The sequence below is a fragment of the Venturia canescens genome, chromosome 1 (genome assembly GCF_019457755.1).
Source record: "Venturia canescens isolate UGA chromosome 1, ASM1945775v1, whole genome shotgun sequence".
Lineage (NCBI taxonomy): Eukaryota > Metazoa > Arthropoda > Insecta > Hymenoptera > Ichneumonidae > Venturia > Venturia canescens.
Window position 1 is genome coordinate 3704380 of NC_057421.1, and position 27798 is coordinate 3732177.

The following is a 27798-nucleotide window of genomic DNA, read 5'->3' on the forward strand; positions in this document are numbered from 1 at the left end:
GCAAAGGAGTCAAGAGGTGAAGCAACGAAAGAATAACGGAAACGGCGAGCGGTCACGCCCGTTTATATTTCGTTTGTTGCAAACGGCGTACACTAACCTCGTCCGTTCCCCTTTGCAACGAGACCTCTGAATCCTGAGGAAGATCGCGAAGCGAAAAAGAGAGAAGAGAGAGAGATAAAAAGCTTTCTACGAGCTCGCAGTTGTGGCCGAGGTAATTGCATTGTACGCCCGTTGTCCTTTCAAATGCCAATCACCGACGACAAAACGCTCGTCTCGACGCGACGCGCGGCGAATCGCTCTTACATGCGCGCACATACAGTACAGTAAAATACTCAACTATCTATACACAAAGTATAAAGCAGTAGCCGAAGATTCGAACGGACTTGTGAATCCGAGTGATCGGCTAAGTCCACGGGCTTCTTCCTCTTCGCCAGGATCGTCCCGGTGTCTGTCGATCCATTGCCCCGTTCAGACTCTTCGCATCTCAATGATTTTTATTTCACCTCATTTGCATCTTATTTCCTTGGCGTTCCTTCGCAAACGTGAATAATTGCCGTAGACGTTCACTCCTTTGAACAGTTTATGCGTCGCGTCACCACATCGCGGTCTCTGACTGATTACAGAAATTTCACAAATATCAAAATCGATTTTGTACTCGAACGAACCGAATATTGAAAAAACCCGGTCAAAAAATCCCTCAGGAGTGAGAAAGTGGGGTGGCGGAAGAGAAAAAAAAATTGTAGAATGCGTGAAGCAAATGTTTTTGGACGCGAGTCGTAGAGTGTGGCTTCGCCGGTTGTCTGATTTTTAGCGATTTTCATTATTACTGCAAATCTCTCTTTATCTGGCGAATAATTCATCTTGTCATTCTCGTAACATAATTCGCATGAAAAAATGTTATTTTACAGCCGTGAAAAGAGAAAATCTTCATTTTATGACAGGTAATCTCAGCCGAACGATAAAATGCAATTTTTCTCATAGTTTATCTGGACTCTTTATCTGTAATACAAACTTTATGATTAATTGGACAATAAGCCTGGATTTGCATGGAGATAAGTACGCCGTGCCGGCGTTGAGAAACGCAAGTGGTCCGAATTGCCACGAATGTCTTCATGTTTTACTTAAATACTGGCACATTTGAAATACCTCGTAGACATTACGGATTCAAGCATTGGTAGAGAGGTCGTAAGGGCGAGAAAGTTGTTACTATCGTAATTATTGAGATTAGCTTGAATCATTCGAATTGGGTATGACAGCGCACTTGTCCGAAAACGGCTGCGTCGAGGACGGTAGGATACGATCCTCATCCCCTGGGTGGTCGGCTTGGTGCACAAGGCAACTTTCACACATACATGCATGCATATAAGAACGCGTTGGTGCATCGCCTGGACGCGAACCGAAAGCGGTGCTTTACCGTCGCCCCGCGGAGAGACCGGGGTCACGTCTCGCTTCTCCATAGCTCTCGCATACGCCAAAGGGACACAAGCATTCTGTCCTTCCCTTCACCAATTTTTCTCCTCTTTTTTCATACTTTTTTTCTCTCGCTCTCTCTCTCTCTCTCTCTCTTTTTTCGTAGCTATATGCATACGCGTGTGTAGATATAATGCCTATACGATCTTAGATTACGCGCAGCATCGTCTCGTGACTTGCGGCTATGGACCTCGAGGCAAAGACTCTTCTCGACGGAGAGGAGGAGGAGGAGGACGAGGAGGACGAGCGGAACGAGAGAGCCGTACGGGACTGTGATAACGACGCGAGCCCTTCGGACTTTTTATTCTTCACCCCCTTGCTCTCCTCCCTCATTCTCTCTTTTTCTCTCTCACGAAATTTCTACGCGCTAACTTAGGCTCACCCGATGCGAGCACCGGTCGCGAGATTTTCCGCGTATGTTATACGTGCGAGGGAAGCGCGCTACGGAGACATGCGCGCGTATATTCAATGAATGTATATGTGTATAGAATAACGCTGGTTCCAAGATCCCCGCTATAAATCGAGGAAGAGGACGTTGGGTCAGGAAAGCATGGAAGACGAGCGCGTGGATCGTTGCACCGTGCGCGATGAAAAAGATATAGTCGCGCTGCTCACCTCATGCATGCGAGCTCCGTGAATATAAATACAACTATACGGTTATGTTCGTGAAATTTTTGACAGCCTCCGGACAACCGGATCCATGAAAGATTCATTTCTCATTTTTTTCGCCATACTAAAAAATGATTCTTCTATGAGCTCGTAGGAGGAGACGGTATTGTATTGCGTGCCCACTCGCTATAGATGCGAGCCGGGAGAAACATCGATGAAAAAGCATGAACGCGGTTGCGTCGTCGTCGTTGCTTATTTTAGTACAGAGCAACAAACCTGGAGAGACGTTGCACTGATTCGAATCGTCTGAATTAACAATCGGGTGAATGGCGCTATATCAAGCTGCAAGTAACGTTCTCGACACCTATAACCAATGATATATTACTTTGTGTATTAATAATTCACCGAGTTTGCAGACGGAGGAAAAATATGGAGGAACAGATGTGCGTAAATATTTGGTGCGAATGATTTCCTTATGTAAATAACTGAGAATTCTCCAAGTGAATTTTGTGATGGTTTACATTTTTCTGTACGTTCACGAAGCCGCGATAAATCAAGAGAATTTTTAAAACTCCAACTTTATTCTATAATTAATAGTTAAATGTAGGATTATTGCTTCTTATGACCGTGTCTAATGGCCACATTTTGAACATTTAATAGTCAAGAGTTCAAGTTGGAGAGGCTGAACTCGTCGTTCAGCGCACGTGTGTCCTGTCTTTCTCCGGTGTATGCTTTGGTAACAGCTGAACGACGACGAAGCGTTTTACCGCAGACCTTAAGTAGTTTTCCTCCGTCGCCTTTACACCAACATTACGTACTCTTTTCGTTTCTCCTTATCACATATTTCTCACTCTCTCGCCCGCTCGCTCGCTTACCCGCCGTCTCGCGCACACACGGTTAGCCCTGCGTTTGCACCGCTGTTACTTTACAATACTATTACTCGTAAACGCGGCTACCCGGAGCACACCGGAGTTGCATTTATTTTGACGATAAATCCCGCGAATATCGCCGGATATACGTCTAAAGAGGGTAATTCACTGAGAAGAATCTCGTAAACAATTTGCCAGGACGAAGCTCGGAGATGAAATATACGAATACCTGTAATACGACGGACTCTCGTACGTAATGCTATTTTTTTCTTTTTTCTTCTTCCTCAAACATAGCCAGTGTGTTCAATTAACCCTAAAGGGTTCGTCTGAGCCTGGAACCTTTTTAATGTTTCATCAGTCAGCGTGTTAATGTCACAATTACACGAAGTTCCATATTTTACGTGCATCGGAGGATAGAATAAATAAAAATAAAAATGGAAAATCTTGGAAACACGTAGGAGCGAGCGTATGCCATTGCACGATCGTGTGACTTTTTGGCAGACTTATTGCTCCTTCCATACCCTACTAAAGTAATGGCTTGTTCGAACAGCGCAACATGCATGTTGTCCTAATGATAGATCACTCTATCGCCAAATGCCGAGAAGATCCTCCGTCTCTGTATCAACAGAGACAGTTCTAACGCAAACCGTACCAGCGAAATCCTCCATTAAATATAATCTAATATGTAACCAAGGAACACGTGCCACTGGCTGGTTGCATGATTTACCAGATTGCTCTCCTCTTTCCACTTTACTGAACACGTACACTCGCACACACATTTACAGGTCAGATGATATAAATTACAATTCATAGGTTGCTTTCTGGCGTCCGAGCCCCCCCGTTCCTTATACTCCGTAACGCGTTACACTCTCCCTCACTTTCGTATTCAAACGTGCTCTCCTCGTGCTCTTTCCCGCTTTTGCACAGAACTCATCTCATGCCGATGAAGCGCAAACGCCACGGTGAATTCCCCTGCAAGCAGCACTTTCACCGCTGCATCCATTTTCCACTGAGATTCAGCCGCACCGCGCGAGTCTAGCAATCTTGGAATCATGTTTTTTTCGCACGTTTTGGAGGCTCTTATTCAATAATATTGAATTTTCTTATCGAAAGGATCTTTCCCGTGGTTAACTTAACTCAAAACTTAACGTTAAATCGATTCTACGCTAATGGAATATAGTCGATAGGAATAGCCTCTTTCGTGCCGCTCTGTATTTCTTGAGAGCCTGACTTTTTTGTTATCTCAATACTCGGGAGCATGCGGAAAGAAAGTTAATATATCGATATACTGTGAATATAGATCGGTGAAGGATCAAGTCCTCGTCACATTTCTTCTCGATGCGCTTCAATTGACTTTTTTAAAATGGATACGCCGAAAAAGTTGCCAGAAATAAAAGTTAAATTCGGGCAGATGTTCGTGCTTCGGGCGACCACCGCGTTGTACCTTTCAGAGCTGTTTCCGTTCCCGGATGGAAAAGCTCGGAAGCCCAAAAAACTCACGTTAAAATAAACTGCTCAATTATTTCATGGAAACACGCGGGTATAATGATTGCCAGAGTTCAGGTAGCTACATTTATACACGCAGATGATCCTGGAATAAAATGAGACGTCGAATATTGGCAAAGGACAGTTTGAGATCGCTACAGTTTCACGTTCTAATTGCGCTTGGACCATAGCCAAGAGTTATGGACCATCGACGAGTTTTTGACGAATTTATTGACCGGTCTGAGGGAGGAAGCGTGAGAGGTCCACCAGCGATCCGTGCGCCACTGCTAATTGAATGATTCTCATCCTGATGAGAGCCAAAGAGGAAAGAAAAAAGATGCGCGAGACTCGCGCTTGCCTCGGGGAGAGCATCGAGGTACTTAGGCTTTGGCGACCCGCCGGTGATTTCGTTGTAGCGACGACGCGATAAAAAAAAACCGGTAGCAGCGTTGCTCACCGGAGGGAATGAGAAAAAAAACGTAATCGTCAACGATATCGAAACTCCCGCGAGAGGAAGCTTTTCGGTCCATTGGTTCGAGTTATTTTAACGAATGTCATTACTCCCGAGCTCTCTGTTTGCCTTTTCCGATACTACCGAGTGGAATTTCGCTACTTCACGAGTGTATACAGCAAGCATATGCTTCGCTCCAAAGCGATCCGCGTTAGGATCATCGAACGAGTCGAGAAACTCGATATAATGGTAGCGCATTCGTAAAATCGTAAAGTTTCGATCTCAATTATCGCGACTTCGATTGAATGGTGTCTTGTTAAGGCCAATTGCAGGAATGAAGTTGAAAAAATTGGGCTTATTTGCTTCTCGTAAAGGAATATGTACAAGAATATCGGCGAGACCACCCGTCGATATCGTTCGATCAGTGTAATAGAAACTCATCGAGAAACCCGTCCGCGTGGCCCTTCTTTTCTACCGGAGCGTTTTTCCTTCTTTTTTCCATCGTCTCGATCGCTTCTCCGAAAACGGCAATCACACTTTTTACCGATTGTATAGATATGGGGAGATACTCGCACGAATATACGTTGTAAAGTTTCGCGATGGAACATTTCAGCAGCACTTATACTTCGTTACAAGTATAAATATATATACAAGAAGGGGGCAGTAAGAAAAGTAAAGCGTAACCTTAACGCTCTGGCATACGCAACTTTTTATATTTTCATTTAAATATTTTAATGACACATTCAACAAGACACGCACCTGTTTTCAATTGAAAAAAAAAACTGGCTCCAAACAAGATTACGCAGGAATATTTTTTTCCGAATTAGACACAGTCAATTGAATTTGCTTTCAATTGGAATTATGACCGCAGAAATATGAAAAACCTGAAAATCCTATTCGAACAAAATAATCTCCGCGTAGATTCGTCCCTCTCATACATTCCGTCCAACGACTCGTCAAATTTTTCGATAAACAAACAATTATGAAATACCAGCAATATTGTATCGTCGCCTGAGGGCGATTGCTGTACACTTTGCCACGTCCGTGTCGTCTCTATAACGCGAGATAGTTCCTTCTTGCTTAATGCGAATAGCAACTTGTTGAACAGTTAAGAATTATGTAATTGAGTACCGCGCGTTACAAACAATTGGTTCGATGGATAGAGGAGAAAAACTCAAGACTATCTACATGGCTTCCTCCAGAGATAATCGGTTCCGCGTAAGACCAGCAGAGACGGGAGAAAAGCACATGCACGCACGCACACGCGGACAGCATGATGTGAAGTGGCCTTTCTAATCGGACACTCTAGCCCTCTCATTCGACGGCAATGCCCATCACGTTCGTGTTATAGTTTTCGTTGCACAATTAATATTAGGATTATAAATATTTCGTGCTGATATGCACGCGCAAAAGTTTCGCAAGCTCATATTCTCATTTCTCATTACAGGATATTATTGCTTTCACGAAGTTTCGTATGTATTAAGACACGCTGCTACCGAGGCAAAGATAGGCTTGTGCTCGTTGCTCGATTTCTCGAAAATACGAAGTGGTGCAGAGCTGTATTACACACGGGAAATAGTATTACCAGGGAGCATGAACCAGCGCCGGTAATATCGAGGCTCGATACCATTTGAAGCATGTAGCCATAGCTATAGCCCATCATGTTTTCTTTCGGACTCGGCCCTAGGCGTCTGCGAATATAACACGCGCCCGCGCGTATATATCCCGTGTACACGTATAGCTATATATGCGTTTGGCTACGCCGCGTCGCAAATCATTTTCATAGTCATGTTTTTATGATCCCGAGTCATAATTTATGACTGCTCTGCAAGAGAGCAACACAGAACTGCCTGGTTATACGGATTACGCGCGCGGGTGCTTGCGAGCGCGTAAAGCGTTAGAATATCCATTAGGATGCTCGAGTTTTTAAAAGTCCTCAACCATTAACGACTCTCTCGTCTCTTTGTGCTTTCTGGATTAACGAAAGAGGCATATGTTCCGTGGGAAAGTATAGAAAAAGATGAGTATGTATATACGAGTGTAAATGAAAAATGATGGATCGAAAGTAACGAAGCTCGAACTATTTTTTTTTTGTTTCATTTTCCCTCGGAAATTTCCATGGCTATCGCCACTGTTCGCTGTATCTATTTTTTCTGTTTTTCTACACAATTTCGAGAGGCCTATATGTTTGTATGTTGACGCGACGTTTATTCGCGAAAACGCAGCTTCCGTGTGTTTGGGTCTGCGTGAAATTTCATTGCATCGGCTTCGTCTACAGTCGGCTTTAATTTCTACTCCAAAAGTAATATCCACCTGATGTTGCTCATACGAAATATACTCATCTTTACGGTTAAGTTCGTCAAGTGCGGTACATTGGATCGCCGCACTCGGAAACTCAATACCTTCGGTGTAAAATCCTCGGTTTAATACTTTCGACCAGCTCTGTCAGCAGTGTTATTATTGACGAAAAGACTCCAACCGAGTTAACCAGTCGCGTATTCGACTTTGCATGAGCTCTCGCGGATATTTTATTACGACTCGTCATTACTGCTTAGGAAAAACGAATTAAAGGTGAAAAAAATAGAGGCAACGAGCCGATGACGTTTCTTGTACAATTACGAGAGAACCTGGGAACAGTTAAAAATTAACAAGTAGCTGCTTTCTTCTCAAGTGGCAAGTTGAATTCAAACTGTACGTACTTATACGTCTCGATGGTTTAACTAACCCAGCATATACTCGCCCGTTAGATGATTCATTATTCAATAGTACGGACTCGAATAACATTCGCTATTTTCCGTGGAATACACACGACCTCTCGTTTTACGCAAAAAGTCATAAAATAATGAGCGCGAATTGGACGCAAGGAAAATCGTGACGGGCGTGAGAAAAACTCGGGAGTGAAGAAGTCAGCAGCCACAGAATTCAATATCCAAGTGCGTGCAGATTTCACCGCGTCTTTGCTATTTTTTCTCGTATTTATCATCCATATTTTACAATATATATACGCACTCGATGCAATAAACGCATTATGGGATGAATCGCAAAAACAGCTACGAAATATCTGCTGCATTATTTACACGTTATAGATCGAGTGTAATAGACATCGCGTTATAATAACTTCCTTGTCGAATCGTATCGAGGAGCTTTATGAAATCATTAGTGGCTGGCGTTCGTGCATGCTGGGGATATTTTGACGCGAAACGTGATTGCGCTCTCCTTCGTAGCCTTGCAGTCTAACCTCTCGTAGACATACGTACTTTACGATAGACCCTGGCGTCTCTTTCTCTCCTTCTTTTTATCCCTCCGACCAAATGCGAGCTCCTAACGTGGCCGAATCAATTTCAAATGTAATCCCCCGGTGCATTACGGAAAATAGGAGAAATCTGGCGAAAGTAGGCGTTACTTCGGTTGCACTCGAGCTGCGTAATAATTCTAACTATACGTACTAACGTGAATGAATTACTATATTTATACATGTGTAATATCAGAGATCATGGGATATCGCACCGAGAGTATTCGGCGTATGAGTTAAGAGCGTACGGTGCAGACGATCTTTGAAAATAACGAATAATATCACGTATTTTGCATTCATCCATTTGTACACAACCGATTTGAAAAATGACCGTGATTCTCTTTCATAACGATGCGGAAATGTTTCTCGCAATTAGACAAAAAATAAGAATGAGAAATAAAAAACTTGCGAGCAGTGTCGGAATCGGAATACACTTAAGGGCTTCGCTCCGCGTGGCAGCCGGATTCTTTGGGATTTTTTCGTGATTTTTTCGCGGCAAGGAAAAAAACATAGACTTTTGAAATTTGACGGATTTATTTATTGATATTTCTACTTTATGGTAGAATTTTTAAACTTTGATATCTCCGGAAGATTCGATGTTAAACTACTCTAGAGGAACTCACATGTGTCTCCGTCGTCTCCACGATTCCGAGGGATTGCTTTATCTGAGATCAAAAAAGATTTGTGAACTATGGCCTGAACTAAAATCATACAGAAATATTAAAAATTGAAGACTCGTACGTTCAACCATACGATTTTAATCTTCAAAACATTTCAAAGTGCGAAAATCATTAAATTTTTAATTTTTCTGTATAATTTTAGTTCAGGTGGTAGCCACGGTTTTAAAAATCAAAATGCTCTTTGGCTTTTTGATCTCAGATTATCCCGAGATATCAGAGTTAAAAAATTCTTTCATAGAGTTGAAATGCCAATACATAAACCCTTGAAATTTAAAAAATCTAAGTTTTTTTCCTCGTCCCAAATAAATCTTGGAAAAATTCCGAAAAATCCGGCTGCCATACGGGGTGACCCCTTTAAACAGTTTACTGCTGAACGAAAATATGGAATTAGTCATCTATGACATATTCCGCAATCGATTTATCGCGTTGTATTCGCCGGTGGTCCGTTTTGCTTATAGAAGCAATTTGAGCATTACGAGCCCTGTGTTTTTACCAGTTGCAAAAAGTCGCAGAGTAATTATTATACGTCCGCTTATGTAGAGATGAGGCTTGCGTCACAGGACTCGTGTCTGTGTCCCTGGCATATAATTGTTTTAACGTTTTAATAACTATGCTCGCGTGCAGCCAAGTCGGTCTGCTGGCATAATAAAAGAGAACCCGAGAATGTATATGTGGTCCGGCTCTTAAGGGATAATTCCCCGCTTCTCGCTACCAGTTCCTCCAAATGCCCACACTTACGTACACACAAATGTTTCGCTGTGCGCATAGACATTTCAATCTCTCGTGAAGAGTTTGCTCGTAAAGAGCGAGACACCGCGATGGCGAGTCCGGGCAGGCCGCGACAATCTCCGTTGACACCGTGCCAAGATGCGATCTTAATTATTCCGCCATGACACCATCAGCATCGCACCCACCAGGAACCCTCCGTGTTGACTCTTACATCCAACCATATCCGTTGCTCTGTTGGTGCGGGTGTTCGCTCTTTGGTCTCTCAAGAACACACGCCACACGGTAGCAGCAGAACTCCTCGGCGTGTTTGTGCCCTCTACGGGGAAAGAAAAAGACGCTCCAGTGTGTAGCACGAGAACTCACTCTTGCGCTTCGTCTCATAGGACACACGACTAATTGATTCATTAACGTGCCAGTGAAGTAAGCAGCTGAAAGCCCAACTCCCGGATTCTCCACGAGCTACATTCGTCGCTTCGTCAAATATCATGGGCATGAATGAATGTTGGTGTCATTAGAAAAGACTCCGTTACGATCTCCTCTCCGAGCTAAGATATTTGATAAAAGCATTCTTTTAATCTCGATTCACAAGCTAAACGTGTACTTTTTTTTATTCCAGGAGGAGAGCGAGCTCTCGAGCAAGCGGTGGGCCAGTGCGCCCCGCCGCCCGGACAGCCCCTGTATCCTGGGGGCCCCGAGGTCTAGGGAGGTGAGTTTATCTTCGTACTGCGACGACTTAGCTCGTTATAAATTTTTCATCACTCAAGTGACATCGTCGTTGAACCTTCACCTTGTGGATTTTCGTCGTAACATCTGCATATCCGCACTCTCTGGGTGGTGATTATTTCCTAGATACTTTGATAAAATTCTTCAGAAAAGTGCTGCCACAACTACGATCCACAATATGCCACAATGGAATTCGGCAATCCTACTGTTTATCAGCTTTATTCGTAAATATTCCAGTGTATAACGGTGAATGCATACATAAAATATCACGCATGGGCAAGCTGGGTGTGATATCTCGTCGAGTTGGAGCATTCTTTATGGATATTAAGCACGCCCACGTCTCGCAGCACATGCACTGCTACACTCGAGGTTCCCCTATGTAAAGAAGTTTCATCGCGGTAGTTACAAAGATCTAATCGATATGAATCTTATTTTCTCTCATAGCTACTTGGCCTTGAGCCCTGCACCTACCTGGTCTCAAGGTTGATACACATTTCTATGCATAAAGCTTAAAAATTTAATTGGGAAGAGGTCCACGTAATCGGAACTAGGACAACTAAACGATCAGTGAGGGGTCAAGGATGATATTCGTTGAAGTTTCTTATAATCTCGAATTCCTTGATTCTTCGGAATTTTCGATGGCTCTATAAGAACGCACGTAGAGAGGTGTCTCTCCTTGCTTTCTCTTTCTCCCATCTCTTCGTCAATGCACTCGCGTAAATTTGAATAAAATCTTCTCTCCCACTAAATCGACGATAGAATCTTCGAATAGTTGAGCAACGGTGCATGAAACGCGACAACCATGAAGAATCAACGAAGCTCAAAGGGCTCACGGTCTGTGCATGTATATAACGTAGCGGCGACATTGACCGTGTCCACCTTTGCATCACAGAATCCCAAGACCGTTTCTTCCAAGATTCCTTCGTCTCTTGCTCTTTCTGCCATTCTCTTTCTCTTCCTCTCACTCTCTCCTCTCTTCTATTCCCGTCTTGCTTCGTTCCTGGGTGCGAGTGCAGTACCCACATCGAGCATATACGTACGTTTGTTTCGCGTACGTACACACGGTATGGGCCTAGGTGAATATATCGTTATTCACATGAAGCTAACCTACGGATACCTGTAGACTAGATCCCAGTGCGCATCAACTGCAGGTACCGCGGGGGAAGAGCCCCGGGATTCCGTTACCCGTAGTTGTGTAGACTTATATACCCGCAGGCTTCCCACGCCAATTAAACATGACTCATTAACGGCCAGAGGAGCGCGAGCAGCCCGTGAGCTAGTCCGCGCCCGGCAGTCTCGGGATCGATGCCACTGCTCGAGCTTCTCAGACTCCTCTCTTTGCTCTTGTACCGAGAGAGACAGAGAGAGAGAGAGAGAGAGAGAAAGAAAGAGAGTGCAGTCCAGCATCAGAGACCGCACCAAAGCAGTACCCTCGACGTATCACTCCTCGATCCAGTATCGATTCACAGAGTGGTGTTCCCATATCCGTGCTGTGTATGCAAAGAGAGAGAGAGAGAGAGAGAGAGAGAGACGTACACACACGTACAACTACCCTCCTTCTCGCCGAGTATAACTCAGTACTGTGCAGAAGCAATTGGAGCTAATCTCGATCATCATCCCTCTTTCGTAATTCTTTATTTGAGCTTTCGTCTCTCCTCCTCTCGAATATCGTATTCTCAACAATCTTGGGCTGCTTCTTCAACACGGGTCTACCGATCCCATGTGTGGCATCCTCTTCGTCTTGTCTTCCTTCCTTATTCTCATTCGATTCGCTACATTATACCGTAGGTTCGCATGCTACACCTACCTGTCTCTGCGACCTCTCTACCATTACGTATTATCACCGAGAGACGCGGCTGCGAGAGTTAAAGATACAACTCCGGCCTCGCGAAGAGTGCCTCTCTCAATCTATTCGAAACGTCGACGTGTGGGCACATAGTAATGCACGTTTTGTTGTATGCGCCATGTGGTATTATTCCTCTGTGCGCCGGGGTGTGGTCCCTGTGGGAATATGCCATTACAATTGCTCGGCGATGAGTCTTTGCCGTCTCAAGTATGCAGACACGGGGGTAGCTAAAGCCATAGTGGAGTAAACCTGTAATAGTCAGACTGGGCGTTTAATTTGTACTTCTCAGATTCCTAGACGCTTCCTTGATGTCTCTTTCATCTCGTGTTCCCATCGCCTTATTCACCTTTCGTTCAATTCATTTTTCATTCAATTCAAACAAACTTTGTGGAGAATTAGGAGTAATTTTATTCGTCGACAAGCTTAATTCACTGGCGACTCGGCCGGGTTTTCCTTCAGCACAATAATACGAAACGATCCATCAATATTTGACGTCTGCAGCATCCGTCCGGACACCAGAATTTTTCTTAGAATTTTTGCTCGGCCGTTCTCTTAGTGTCTTCTAAAAGAGTGGAAAGTATGGATTTGAAACCCTCATTTTTAACGGCTGTAATTTTCAGGTCCACTACGACCGAAGCTCGATTCATCGGTCCTCTGTCCAACGGCCTCGCAGCAACGGCTTCTGTACTATTATGCTTCGATAGCGCTCGCGGTTTCCCGTACACAGTGCCGATCTACCCAAACGACGAGGAACACAGTATAGTTCTCGAGGATTGCAAACGAAGAAGAGCCCGCGGCGTTGGCGGCGGCAGCAGCGGGCGAGGATTCTCTACCTACTACTTCTAAATTATTGCCTGACCATTTCGCGATTGCTTCCGATAGTTGGAATTCCGAGTCGCCTAGCTCAGAAGCAACATCAACGGATACAGTCGGCATTGGCGCATTCTTCTTCTTCTTCTCTATTTTGTATTCGACCACTTTATTTATTTCTCTCTTTATAATTCTTGTATATTTCGTATACGTGCTTTTCTTTGTCTCACTTTTTCGTCGCGTCTATGACTAACCCTCTCTGTCTTTCCCTCCCAATGTAAAGCCAGACTTTGCGCCTACACCGGTAAGCAAACACGGACGCACACTCGTGCTCAGCTTAGGGTATATTCTCTACTCGTTGATCGGGGCGCTTATTCGCGCTACTCTCGCCACGGGTGTCCGCGTGCACTGTCCGTTAAAGGAAAACGTTTGGACAGACTGTGGGATCGCGGGGAGTATAAACACCGAGAAGGAAGGATACAGAGAAGAGTGAGAAAAGGAGAGGAAGTGCACGAGAGTGAGAGGGCTGATCACTGCGGTCAAACACCGGCACACTGTGTGCAACCTGCTGACCATTCTAACCATCGCAAATGACCATTTGCAGAAATTAGAGAGAGAGAGAGAGAGAGAGAGAGAGAGAGAGAGAGAGAGAGAGAGAGAGAGAGAGAGAGAGAGAGAGAGAGAGAGGGAGAACTGATTGTTTTCGAGAAAACGTTATATTCAATAGAGAGAATTTAATGGCCACGAAATTGCTACTATATAATCCAATTCCCCTACTAAGGAAGCAACTGAGGGGAACACTTTTAAATCATAGCTGACTTTTATGGATTGCTTCAACAGTTTTTTTTTTTATACGTTCGAGGAGGAAGAGTATGATTGGCACGGCGGTAGGAAAAATCGACTGATTCATTCGAACATTGTAATCGATGCATCTTGAATGTTTTGGTATCCAAAGCTGTTTAGGCATACCAATGGATGGAAAAGTGGTGAGTTTATTGGAAAACTTATCGTTTCGGATGACTCGATCTTCGTTCGAATCAAACGAGTGTGTTTGTCTCGTAGCACGAGGCTGGAAGAATCGCAGTGCTTCGAGACCATTAAGCTTCCACTCGTACAGTACGTTCTGTCCTTGGTGGATGCGTTATCGGAGAAACAGTGAAAGAGGCAAGAGGAATAAGGATGGTTGCTAATTAAAAGGAATCTCAAAGGCACTCGTGATATTCGCCGGGTAGAAAAGGCGAATACAACACGGGCACGAGCGATTCTTGAGCTTCCTCACTGCTTCGAGATGTATTTTCCTCTTGCGTTTGTACACACAGACCTTGCAAGCGCACAGCTATATACCCTGCTGGGACGTGGAAGCAATAGCTCCTTCCCCGGAAAACGGCCTCTAGAATTCTTACAGTAAGTATCCTCTCGCTCGTTGCTCCCGCCGTATTGCAAACGTTTCGCCGACTCTTTTCCTGGTACACGTACCAAACCATCAGCGGGATAAATGTTTATGATAGTTCAGGCATTAATGCAATGCCGATGGACCACCTGTTTTTTCTGTTATGGATACGCCTGCTACTGATTCGTAACGAACGACAAATCGATCGTGACTAAAACAATGAGGAATTCGATCGTTCAGTGGATCATTGAACTTCGTAACGACGAGCGCGCGGATACTTTCAATACGGATCATCCCCAGTATCAGCTCGATTGTAATCCCTCGGCGGTTTACCGTCGATTTTACAAGCTTCGCAAATAGTGCTGGATTTTCTGGTTTTAAACGCGGCAATGCAGTCGGATATCTTCCGTTACATCGGATCATGTTTTCTGTCGAGCCGAAATCTTCGACACCGTTTTTCCTGTGCGCATTCACGACTCATTTGCCTCGAATGAAACGGGTTATCAAGCACGTTCATGTGTATTATTATTGGCGTCGAATAGATGGGGAAATAACTGATGGAAGTGTTGGAAAAGTGAGCGCTGTTTTAAGGATAGGGTTCGTAGCGTTATCCAAGACGCTTCGGTTAAGAGCGTTCTTCCCACATTTTGTTAAATTGTCGAGATGATGACCGGTGTATAATATATTTTGTGCATTTGCGCTTGTGATCACCGCACTGCGATAACGGGAATGACAACGAGCGAGGAAGCGAGCTATACCTACCGTGCTGGATAACTGCCGTAGTATATAATAAGATATGAAGCGTACGCCCCGTGTCCAAGAGAGCTCACCCAGTCGTTCCAGCAACCGACGAAGAGTCTCCTTGGACTCTGGTAAACGTTTCTCGCTATTATATAGCGAAATGTTATTCTCTATCTTTCTCTCCTCTCCTCATCTCTCTCTCTCTTTCGTTTTTACGCTCACATACACAGCGGTCCTGGACCTCGAGGATTGCCACGACTCGAGAAGTAAAATCTTTCTGCAGCACTCGCGGCAGCCCCAACGCGGCTCAACGTTCACGGGGTCGTAGGTCAACCGCGTATCGTAAACGCGCACTCTGCACTCTCTTACGCCAGCAGAATCTCGCGTCTGTATTGTACGTGTACGCATCTCTCGCCGATGCGAGCTCGCATATACGTGGCCGCTTGTACTTTCACGTGAAAATCGTAGAAATCTCTGGCTCCAATGTGCTGAGAGTCTTCTCCTTGTGTTGAACACGCTTTGAGATTGTCCCAGTGTGGAAGGAGCTCAGCTACAGACTTCGAACTCTGAACCGAATGGCTACGAATGCAGGATCCTGGATACAAGTGCGAGATTTCATGGTGAAGCTCTCTCGCGGCCTGTGTTAAGTCTATGTATGTAAATTGCTTTAAATATTTTAAGCATCGCCGCGAGGGCTTGAGTCTCAAACGCTTCCGGGACATCGGGAAAATTCCTTCTCACAATCAGATTTTCTCTCCTCGAGCCGCGTTGAGTCAATCCTTGATTCCGCCTACAAAATTACCCCGGTTTTCAACCCCCAGAGCTAGCATTTTACAAAGCTATTTTAGTGAATCATAAAGAATCGAAAGGATTCACCAAATTTGTCGATAAATCGTTGTGGGGTCTTCCTCGTTTCCGTCTATCTTTTGCGTTCCTACGCGTCGCGATTCGTAATCCGTGAGACCCCTCGTGAGAGAGTTCCCTCTGTCCAAGATTTCTCTCTTTTTCACGTCGGATTCTCTGAGACGCCGACGTCACGTCGAAGCTAAAACACACATACCGACACACACACACACACACACACACACACACACACACACACACACACACGCACGGATAGAAAAGTCGCGAGAAGAATCGACGCGAGTGTGGAGAGAAAGAGAGAGAGAGAGAGAGCAAGAGAGAAAGGCGTTGTCCGTTGAAGCGGCGTCCGTGAATTTACATTTATTTTGCACACACCGTCAGCTTGAGAGGAGCGGGTGATCGAAGAAGGTGAATCTCGTGCGAGGTGTGGCAGCGCCGAGAGACAGACGCGCTGGGTATTCCACCTTTTCTCTCCTTCTCTCTTTCTTTCTTCGGCCTTTTTTCGCCTTCTTTCTTCCTCGTAACAAACACACTCGCATACACACGGACGTCCTGCTCTCGTCTCGATCTCGTAGAGGGACAATGGAGAGGTGAGTCTTGGCTTCGCGGGCGGTTCTTGCGTATATATAGAAGGAAGGCCGTCGGCGAGGCTGCCAGCGAGCGCCCCTCGATATCCTCCATCTCAGCAGCATCATGCCTTTAGGAAAAATCAAGAAGCATGTTCCTCTCGCTCCTTCTTTTCGATTGTGCGGATCTCGCGAGCGCGCGGGCGCACTTGCATTATATTGCGCGAATCTTCAGTTTTCCTACGTTCCTCCATCTACATCCGTGTGTGCGGTTTCTCATACAATAAGTGCATGTTTTGGCTGGTATGTATCGAGATTCGCGAAGGCGTGATCCTTTGTCGATTCACACGCGACCCACACGGATCCTCTCGCTTCTTTCTCTCGTTTATATTTCAACTCTATAGCTCATCTCGATATATCCCAGCTCCTGAGGGATTTTTCTTTCATTCCTCATCGATTCTTTACAGATATGAAATATTCTTAACAGAAAGAGCCCACGTTCTTATGCTTCTTCTATGGCCACGAGAATGACTGAGAATTCACGCGGATATAGGAGAGGCACTTTTCTCATGCTTAGAAAATATCTCCGTTCTATCTATAAATAGATTTTATTATCGAGAACATTGTGTTTGGTCCATGAAAATGTATTATATCGAACCGGAAGTTTGGAGTTGCGTTTAAACAACGCTGCTGTCGATCTAAATACTGTTGAACGTTCTACAAAATCCTCCAAATTCAAATTAGCGCATTTACGTAACTGCTCAATTGTTTTTTCGACAAATTCAAACGGCAACAGGATACAAACATCTGCGGATTCCGAGGCCTCTGTCCGCACCCGGAAGTGGCAGAGAGCACGGGTAAAATACGTCAATTTTTTCTTCCCTTCATTTTTTCATTGTGCGTTCAATGTGCCCGAGAAACGTGTCGAGTCAGTAGTTGCAGTCTTCTTCTCTCGCTTGCAACATCTGGTGTGCATCGTGGGCTTGCCAAGAAGAACCTTTTACACGCTGCTCCTACAGACTTCTTTCGTGCTAACTACAATTTTAGTACTTTACTGTGTATTGCAACTTTAAATCGCAGGGAGGTTAAAACGCATTCGCATTTTTTACGTATACAAGTAAGTAGTGAAAATCAAAGTTATTCAGAGGGATTGAACTCATAATTGTTTAGCAAACGTGTTCGTTTGCGTTCCATTGCTCGAGCAGCTTCTCTCCGTTACGATATCCATCAATAGATTTCTCTTCGCTCATCTCGAACGTGGCAGCCTCCTCGGAAATTCGAGCTTATAATACCATTGATATAAATGTAACAGAATTTGTTTTATTATCACTTTCTTTTTATTTCGAAAGACTCTGGGCGAGGCTCGTTGCGATCGTGTTTATTGTGGAAGTAAAATTGCACGACTGTTGCACTCGCACCGTATAGAAACTGTGCACTCTCCCGTTGCGCATCCACGAAAGGCGGAGACTGTACAGCAAAAGCAAGGCCGACGTGATTTATCATCGTGTGGTTTCTCTCTCTCGCTCTCTCTCTCTCTCTCGCTCTCTCTTTCTTTCTTTCTTCCCCCCCCCCCCTTCTTCGTGTCCAATGATGCACTTCTCAACCAAGATTCTGTGCACAGCGTGCCCCCTTGCCTCGTAAACACACGTTGCATCAAGCTATGGTTCACCGAGAGAAGAAAGATTCTATATAACGCGGCGATTCAACAACTGGTAAACTACTTGAACACATCACCTATACGAAACGGTGAAAATTCCAACTCTTCTATCCCTCACCTCGCCCTCTCTTTCCCTCTCTTTCCCTCTGTCTGCCCATCCAAAAGGCTCTCCGTCACTCATCAAAGGAGGTGTTACCTGTCAACTTTATAAACGGACATTGACGACCGTCATTACAGAAACCTGATAGACGAAACAATTGTGCGCCGATGCGTTCACTTATTTGCTGCTTTCCTCATGACAATCTTGTCAAATTTACGACCACTGACGGACAAGAATCTTTTGATTCTCATTTAGCATGTCACTTCCTGCGTGGTTCTCTTTAAAGTGTGTATTTTCTTCACTTGAAATATAGTTTCGTTTGAATTCGATGCCAACGTATATTGGGTTGCGATCTTCCAAGGTTGAATGACACTGTACAAGGAGAAGATGTCATTAATCAACTTTGGTTCAACGACGATTATCGTGAAAAAAGTAACGTAATTGGCGACAGGACTCGAAAGGAGTTCAGGGCGTGATTCTGTAAATTGAGACGAGCCGATTCAGAGATTAAACGATACAGCGACGAGTGACTCTCACTTTTTCACCACCGACTGCGACCGCGTTGATCAACCAATTTAGAAGCGATACACCGCAGAGCCTTATTCCTGTCAAATTAATTTACGCGTCTAATCGCCGGATCTCTTCGGAGAATGAATTTCGCGCTTTTTCTGATCGGGCGTGCGAGATAAATCGAGAATTAATACAGATTGAATCGCTCCTTACGAAATGAGACACGGATTTCGTATCGCAAACACTTTTCTCTCCCCAATTAAACGCGGTCTCTTCTCAGAGCCCTGAATCATTCAACTCGAATAAACATTGCTTTAAATCAAATTTTCATGCTTTCTGGGAAATTAATAAGCAATAAAAAGAGCATCATATCGTACGAGATCAGGTTGAATGGGTAGCGAATTAAAGCTCCCCTCTTTCCCATGTTAAATCGTTAAACCCGTGCCCAGTCAGGTAGGCCGAGGAATAACTGCTTAAAGAAACAGTAGCATTTATTTTCTACAGTATCCACGGAAGAATCTTCTGGCCGTGTGTATAAAGCTTGCAACCAATAATTTACTACATTCTTTGTACTCCGGTTCATCGAGAAAAAATTTTTAATTCATATTTCTTTTATAATCACGTACTCAGGGCCATATAATCGCGAAGTCTAATTCAATCTTGTGGCAATGACCCGCAGCCGTGTAACAGTTGCTCGATGCGAATTGCGCTCTTCGGATTGAGAGATTCGACCACCTTGAAGCTCCGCGATGGACCAGTTATATCACCGCTGTATCGCGGGGGGATGTGAATTGGACCGGAACGCGAATCAGAATCCACTCGCGGATATGAAATGTCCCGTTGTAAGAATCCGATTATTACGGATGCGCCGCGATAAAACGCGACGGTCGTTGTCGCATGTTCTTTATCTTCGTTTCCTTCAACGTCATCGAATGACAATTAGGAACGCTGCATTCATCGCTGCTCCGTGCATCTCCCTTTTTCGTTTGTGTACGGAGAACGGTAATATTTAGCGTGATATTCACTGTAAAATTTACCGGATGTATTTGACTGCGGGGACAAGTTGACGAAAAATATTTACTCCAGTAACACACTGTTAAATTCTCACTATTTCGCGAAATTTTCAGTTTCATAATAGTTAATACTGCAGATAGTGAAATTTACGGTCCGTATACTTAAATTTACAAAAAGTTTTGTGCATGAAGTTTGCGGTGCATCACGGTAAAATGTCTTTGCCCTAACGCAGGTGTCGATCACTCCTTTCCGAATTTCGTAGCACACTGAAACGGTACACACAAAGGGGCTAAGCGTATAAAAATAATGGGGAAATAGGCCGCATCCTAGCATAAACATTCGTATGAAAATTTTGACAGTACAGCGTGGTAAAATTCACGGTGACGTCAAAATTTACTAAATACTCCGTTAAACGTTTCTACTGAGGACAATGAGTATTATTTTTTGAATAGGAAAATTCAATTTCTTTCCCATAATAATATGATGAATTGCAGCTCGTCACCGCACTATCGTTATTGGACGATAATTTTTCAAATTTAATTCTCTCCGTGTGGTGAACGAGGCATGCTCTCGTTTATTTCCATTTTAGGTCCTTTCATTATAACGATTGAGAATTGCTTTTGTATAATTCACGTGCATGGGCGTTCGTTTTTATACGAACGTTTTTCAGTCGGTGAATAAGTTCGTGCGAAATTTCTTAAAGATCCCCATCAAATCTACGAATCGTAAATAGCGTTTTTTCTCCTATACGCATAGCATATGTAGAAAAGAATAAGGGGAAGCCGCGATCCGATCTCTCGCATGTACCTACGATCCGAAAAGAACTGGTACAACCATTCATTAGGATCAACACGGTTCTCGAGTCCAAATGACGCGCGGCGATGAAATAAAAAATGAATCACACACGGAGCGCAAAGCTCAAGAGAATGCTTTGAAACGAATTTATCCTTGGTCGGTCTCTCGCCTTGGGCGATAATTAAACGTGAATTTGGGGAAGAACGAGATTCTACGTAAGAATATAGTCTAAGAAAGAGTTCGTACATGGGCTCACGCCACAACGTTTATCTTTTTATCCCACAAGAGATCAAGCGAATGTCCAATGTTAAAAAATTGTAAAATAAAAATATGAAGCAACGATTCGAAGCATTTGAGCCACCATGCAAATGATAAAAAATGAGGTTTTGTTCGGTCGCTGTGGGAAAATAAATATATAGAACGCGATCATCATTTCTCGCTCTCTGATCTCCCCCGGGAGTTCTCCTCGATGGGGAAATTACCGACTGATCATCATCCTCATCGAAGAGAGGTGCAAGTCACTTTGCGTACACGTACCACACTTGCACGCACAAACATCTCGCTTCGTCTCTTAATTCGAGGCTTAATATCATTATCATTGAGTGTAAGTGATTCTCTATATTCACTGGAGGCTAATCAATTATTGCGCTTCTAAAGAAAGCAGCATTCACTCGGCGAGCGTATACGGGAAGGAGCATAAAACAAATGATGAAAGAAAGGCACATGCACACACATACGCGCGGTAGCAAAAGAGCATACACGATGCTGATCGAATCCGTCAAGCATCGACTCTTTGCCCTCTTGGAGTACAATGCCGATATTTCCATCAACCGACAGAGACGCACTACTGTGTATTGTGCTTTGAACTCGGTGGAATTCACTTCGTATTTATACACACGGATACTCCTACACACAGGGAGGCGTATCGGTAGACCGCGTACGAACAAAAGAATTAAAAGTGCCCCTTTAACGCCCGTCATTAAGAGAGCATCGTGAAAGCGTGCCCGAGTAAATTCTCATAGTGACACGAGTGTGCTGTTCCGTAACGTGGCGCGGGATCGAAGAATCTTCGGTTATCGTGATGTTTCTATCACACCATCAGAGCTGTCATGGCCGATATGGGAGTGCAGGCGCGATGTAGTAATCCGAGACGTCCACGCCCTCTCGTACTTTTGATGGATCGTTTAACATCGGTGCAGGATCAAGAGGTCGACGAATAAAGAATCTTTTTATTGATGGACAGAAAATTGAGAGATTTATTTGTTCGATCAACATTTTTTTCGTCATCATCACACAATTTCGGAAATTTAAACCGATATGCTATATCATGCCCCGACGATAAATAGCATGCATCGACTCATCAAAATACTTTTTCTCACACCAATGAAATATCGAATGTAAATATAGCTGCTGGGAGTGCCACTGAATATTTCTCTGGTTATCGGGCTTCTGCACCTTGTAATTGTAACCACGATTTCTTGAGGGATCAGGTGCTCCCGTGGCGGCTCGTCGTCATATATATATCCCCGTGTATACACGTGCGGATAAAGGATACAACATCGAGCTCGTCCGGTCACGAGAGTTCACGAGCTCTTCTACTCGGGTTCCACATCGAAGCTTGAAGCCAGCGACATCAGACTCCTGGGTCTCCCTCGCTAAGAAGGGTCCTGAGCTAGCGATAACGAGCCGATCCAGCTTCTTCGTTCTGCTCCTTCTTCCCTTCCATTGTCTCTCTTTCTATCACGCGTTGGCTACACGCCAAGGGGCATACGCTTCTTTCAATTCTTGCGTACAACTGTACAGAAGTAGAAAACCTCGATGCACGGAACTTTGATATCCGTATAGATATATATTTCCAAGCGTGTACGTACAGTCAGTGGCTCAAATGTCATTTCCACTTTACGCTCGATACAAACACATTGTCCGTTCGGTTTGTCTCGCTCCTCTGCTCCTCCTGCTCCTGCTCCTGCTCCTGCTGCTGCTGCTGCTGCTGTTGCTGCTGCTGCTTGCACCGTATACGATGTGATGTCTTTCGCTCGTGGTCACGCGGCAGAAAACAGAAGTCCCACAGCGCGCGCGGTTATAGAAGGCGAAGGAGCCGCCTTAACGGGATCCTCTGAAGGGACACCGCTACAGTGAAAAAGCCTTCGGCACGATAAAGCGCACCTCTCTCGCCACCCGATCGTCTCTTCGATCGGTAGTTCTTCTCTCTTTTATCCAATATACCTATGAATTATACATATACCTATATAGTATATTAGATATCGAGAATAGAGAGGCTCTCCATAGGCGCAATGTGGCTTACCGTTGTTCCCGAGGCATATCTCTATATTTCCCCATTAGTTCCGATGCCGCAGATCTTTTCACGGCGCAAAAGAATAAACTTTTCGCACAACCTGCATCAATGAGATTTCTCGCAATCGTCTAGTATCTCTCTCTTTCTCACACACACGCACACACACAGAGTCTCCCTCGACCTTCTTCATTTTTCTTATACTATCAGGGTTGCTGCGAGGAAGAAGTTTCCTCATGTATGCATTTCTCGATTTAATATTTATTCTCTTAGGCTGTTTTCTTGCTAATTTTTATTTCCTCGAGGACCGCAGAGTTCATGTATTTCGTTTTTTTTTTTTTTTTTTTATTGAATTTTCTTTTATCAAACTGGTTTTGCCTCATGAATCGCTGGTACGTGTACATCCCGGTGTATATATTTGGAGTGATATACGATTTAGAAGTCGTGCGTAACGTTCTACAAGTCAACTAGTGCGAGGTTACGGTAAATTTGAATGAATTCTCAACAAAGATAAGAACAACGACGGCGAGGACGTCGACGACGTCAAGAACCCGGAAACGCTTGCTCCGATACACGCGGATAAGGACTATCTTTAGAGACATCTTCCTGTGGGCACACACACACACTCGTACGAGAGGATTCAACCTCCGTTTGCCAATCATGAAATGTGAATATGCTTTTTTTTACGAGCGTTCGTTACCGGAAATCTCAATAGTTTAGCACGGTATAAGATACGCGTTAGAATTCCTCAATCGATTGCGATCAGACGGGCACGAACATACCAATTAACGTTTGCTAAAGACATGAATCTTTCTTCACAACTCTTTCACTGCCTCCGGTCAATCCCCAAACTTGATTCGACCTCTTAAAACACTTGAACAGATAAGGAGAAAGGTTCTGAGAAAAAATAAAACACGATCGATTCGGTTGATGAAACGAGACTGCTTTATTATTATCGGTCATATTTTCAGCTACCAACGATTAACCAAAAGTATACGAGGGCTCCGCCGCATCATGCTACATGTCAACGAGCGCATGCGTATGCATGCACCAAACATGTTTAATGGTTCAATCGTGCCAATTACATTTCTCTCGACGAGAGTTATAAACATCTCGAAAGACCCTTTCGCCACGCACAATTCTATATCTTCTTCCTTATATATTTTCTCTCGCCTTATTCCTTCTCCCCCCAGATATGTGCTTAATCTCGAAGCCCCCGTTGAAACACCGACTCGCTCTAATAACGGATCATTATTTTCGTTGATTTTAATGCCGACCGACGCGAAACGCGTCGTGCACAAAAAAATATTTGTCGACCATTAAATATTATTGCTATACGCCTCGAACCGTGCGAGTTTGCCCCTTCTTTCTATGCGATGAAAAGAAATTTAATTGGCCCGAAATAATATCCCTTCCACTAAAGCTGATGAGCCTCATTTCTCCACGCAATTATCACGATAATCGCTGCGCCTACCGGTGAATTTATATCCGTTAAAATAAAGTTATCAAAAAATCTTAGAGAAAACAATGTAAAACGGTCTGCCCCTTTTATTCGCCGTATTATTCTTCCGCCGAGCACTGCGGAACATTTAGCTTCGCACAATACTTTAAATCGTCCTCATTTTTACCACGAATAACTTTTCCTTTATTTGCTTCGATATTTTCGTCTGGCTTTTTGATAAATAAAATGCGTTCAGCAGCCCGCGTAAACGAAGAAGCGCGATGTACAGCTTGCACAGACAGAACAACGATTATATCTTCGCTGACCGCACGTAATTAGATCGAAGAACGTGTTAATGGAGTTGTTACGCGAGAAAAGAGGCGAAGACTCGCTCCTTCGCTCGTACACCACCGTTCGCTTCCGTGGTCTCTCGCAGTAGCGTTTCCAGCCTCTAGTAACCACCGCTGAATGCTCTCAGAGTACAGCCCATATAATTAGAGCCTTCCGCGTCTTTCCTACGTACGTATTTACACCACCTTTTTTACTTTTTTTCTATCATTTTACAAACTATTTTCCAGATATTTTTTAGTCGTTGCCCCCTCGATGTTCGATTTATGCTGCACGAGATTTCTCACGATCGACCAACACCCGTGAATTCATCCTTTCCAATTCTCGATCCCGTACATCAATCACTTATCATCGTATTCTGTAAATAGAGAACGAAACAAAAAATGAAAAGTTATACGTAAGGAATATTGAAATTCACCTACCGTATATTTCACTTTCACATTTTGATCGACACTCGGGCTGCTCTTTAAGAACGATTAATTCACGTTGAGAACGATCGGTTAACTAATTAGCATGAATTTTGCGTATCAAAAGATCAAAAGTCAGCAGCATGTCATTCCTTTTCATTATTTTGTTTTGTTTCGCCATCGTGCGCGCGCGATTTGCACGATCATCGAAATTGCTTCATCATCGAAAATCACAGTACATTATCTTACAGTCTTATTTTACATTGATTTCTTCCCTCACACAACTGTTCAAGCACAATTCCAATCTTTTTTCTCTGTGTACGTACCATCGAAGTACTTCTCTACAGCTTTCGAATACGCACACTTGGTACTACAAATCCATTGATTCTGCTACTCGTATGCGATATTTCCTTATCGATCGTGCGCGCTGCATAAATATGATGCTAATTGCAGAATCTGGCTAAAAGTCAAACCCCGGCATATGGAAAAATCATTTTTTTTCGTTATGGATTTGCATGTTGCGATGGAAAGGACGCGATTTGATTTATAGACTCAATTGAAATCGAGGAGCACATGTGTTGCGATGGATCGAGGCGGCGCCTCGATCGTCGGGAATGAACATTGTGATTTATCTCCGTCTCTTTCTCTTCGCTTCATGACGCTCGTAACGTATTGCGTCCTCCCTAAGTATACTGGTTACCATACGAGCTGTGTATAATCCACTTCATTCCGGACATGCCGCCAGTTTGAGTATGAAAGTTATGATGCCTTGGTACAGATACATTACAGCTGCCACCTCGAAAGAAGATGCTGGAAATATTATTCTGTTCAGTATTAGGTTCGTCCGACTGGTAATCGATGCACTGTATTTTCCAATACATCGAGCGGACACAAGATAATTTTCGTAATTTTGATGTTAAAGTTGGAGATTTGTGTAGGAGTTTATAATGAAAGATGCGAAAATGAAAATGTCCCAGTGGCAGTCTGTTGATTGGGAAATTGTGTAGTAAACGACAGCAGAGAGCCAAAAACTGTGTTAGAACTTCGGTGCACTGGGAAAGGGAAGTTTTTGATTCAGCAAACCTTTGTGTCGAGTTAAAAAGTTGCAGCATAACTTGCTAAAATAAAAACAGCGTTTTGAATTAAGAAAAGTTTCGTTCAATCGATAAATTCCATTTCGTCGGATACGAATTGTTGATCCGACGAACAGCGTCATGTCATCAGAGGTCTCCTTTTGCTTTGATAAAAAAGATGAATTATTGCTGTTCCTACAAAAATCAATGAACCTACAGTCTTTTCAAAGGAAAAGTAAACAAACGCGGTGCACGAATGTTGAGAATGTGAAGATAATTTCACACGATCCCATGATACGAAGCACGTATGAGCAGCCGATAATTGTATGCGACGAAAAATAGAGGAAAGAAATTCGCGTAAATTTTAATTACGATCTAATTACCCATTTCTTAAGCAAGTCACGCGGTCCTAGTCTCCTCTATGCGTCAACTATATTTAGAATTTGTCTAATACGCCACCGCAGTTTGTGTGCGAACGTATGTATGCACAAGCAGTGCAATATCCATTGCACTTTCACGTACATGTGCATATCACCCGAGCACATACATACGAATAAGTAAAACAGCTGCTCGAGAGTACTTTCCTTCACGCGCCAGCTTTGATCTTCCTCAGCGGAGCAGCTCTCTTTATTCGCAAAGGGTTGGGCCCCTTTTCTGTGGCGTGCGCACTCATACCGGATCGCATATTCTTATGCACATAAGACTTAGGAGCTCCGCGGTAGAGAATACTCGCAACTAAGGCTTTACAAAGGGGATGACTTTGCGGCAGAGAGCACGCCCTCCCGGCCTCGTTTATTCATATTTTCATAGCGGATGAGATCGCTCTCTGGAGCGTGGGTGCACAGAAAACGAGCAAGGAAATGTACTATCTTCCCTCCACCGCCGCCTTCCCATCCTCTTCTTCTTCTCTTTCTTCTTCATCTTCTTTTGCTTTGCTCCTTCATCTCCGGCCGCGTTTCCTACTCGCTCGATCAATGACAAGTTCGACCGAGTTTTCCCATGATGAGATGCTCCTCATCACTGGCCTCCGCTGTATTATATACAATCCACGAATGAGACGCTTTCATACTTCTTAATGGCAATCTCTTTTATACGCCTTTATTGAGCCATTAGTCACATAGACGCACTGTTCGTTTCACTTTTTATATCTCATTGTATTTATTGTTCCGCGCTATTAATTGCAATTCGCAATGTATTCTCGTACCGCTCCGCATCCTCTCCGAACCTCTTTGATCTCCCTCGAAATTTATCTCCACATGAGTTTCTATCCCGCATTAATACATTTAGGAGGAATACCACTCCACTGGAGCAGCGTTACCAACGACAAAGTTTCTCTTTGCTAGCTACATTTAATTCGTTCAACCCTAAGCCGATTTACACGCCTGAAACTCAACGCTGAAAAGCTTTCCAAAGCCTAAACGACGCCGAAGCTTGCACTGCTGCCATGCAGCGTAAAGTTTTCAATTCTCTTCAACAAAATCCAATACTTTTTTACACTGTTAGAGGTTACGACACTGAAAAATGACTCCGTGAGGCCAAAAACTTACTCAGAATAAATTATTGGACGATTTCGGAAATGGAGAATAACTCGATAAGTGACTACCGAATTTTCTGTGCTCTACAATGACGCAGTTT

The 27798-nt window shown here is 43.9% G+C and overlaps 1 protein-coding gene across 2 annotated transcripts in view; it reads left to right on the forward strand.

Moving 5' to 3' along the window:
- LOC122406535 (zinc finger protein squeeze-like) overlaps positions 1-27798 on the forward strand; it is a 284687-nt gene that overhangs the window by 107237 nt on the left and 149652 nt on the right. For both annotated transcript variants that reach the window (XM_043412042.1, XM_043412050.1), the window contains exon 3: positions 10202-10291. In XM_043412042.1, coding sequence (XP_043267977.1) covers positions 10202-10291 — 90 coding nt within the window. The remainder of the gene's footprint in view (positions 1-10201; positions 10292-27798) is intronic.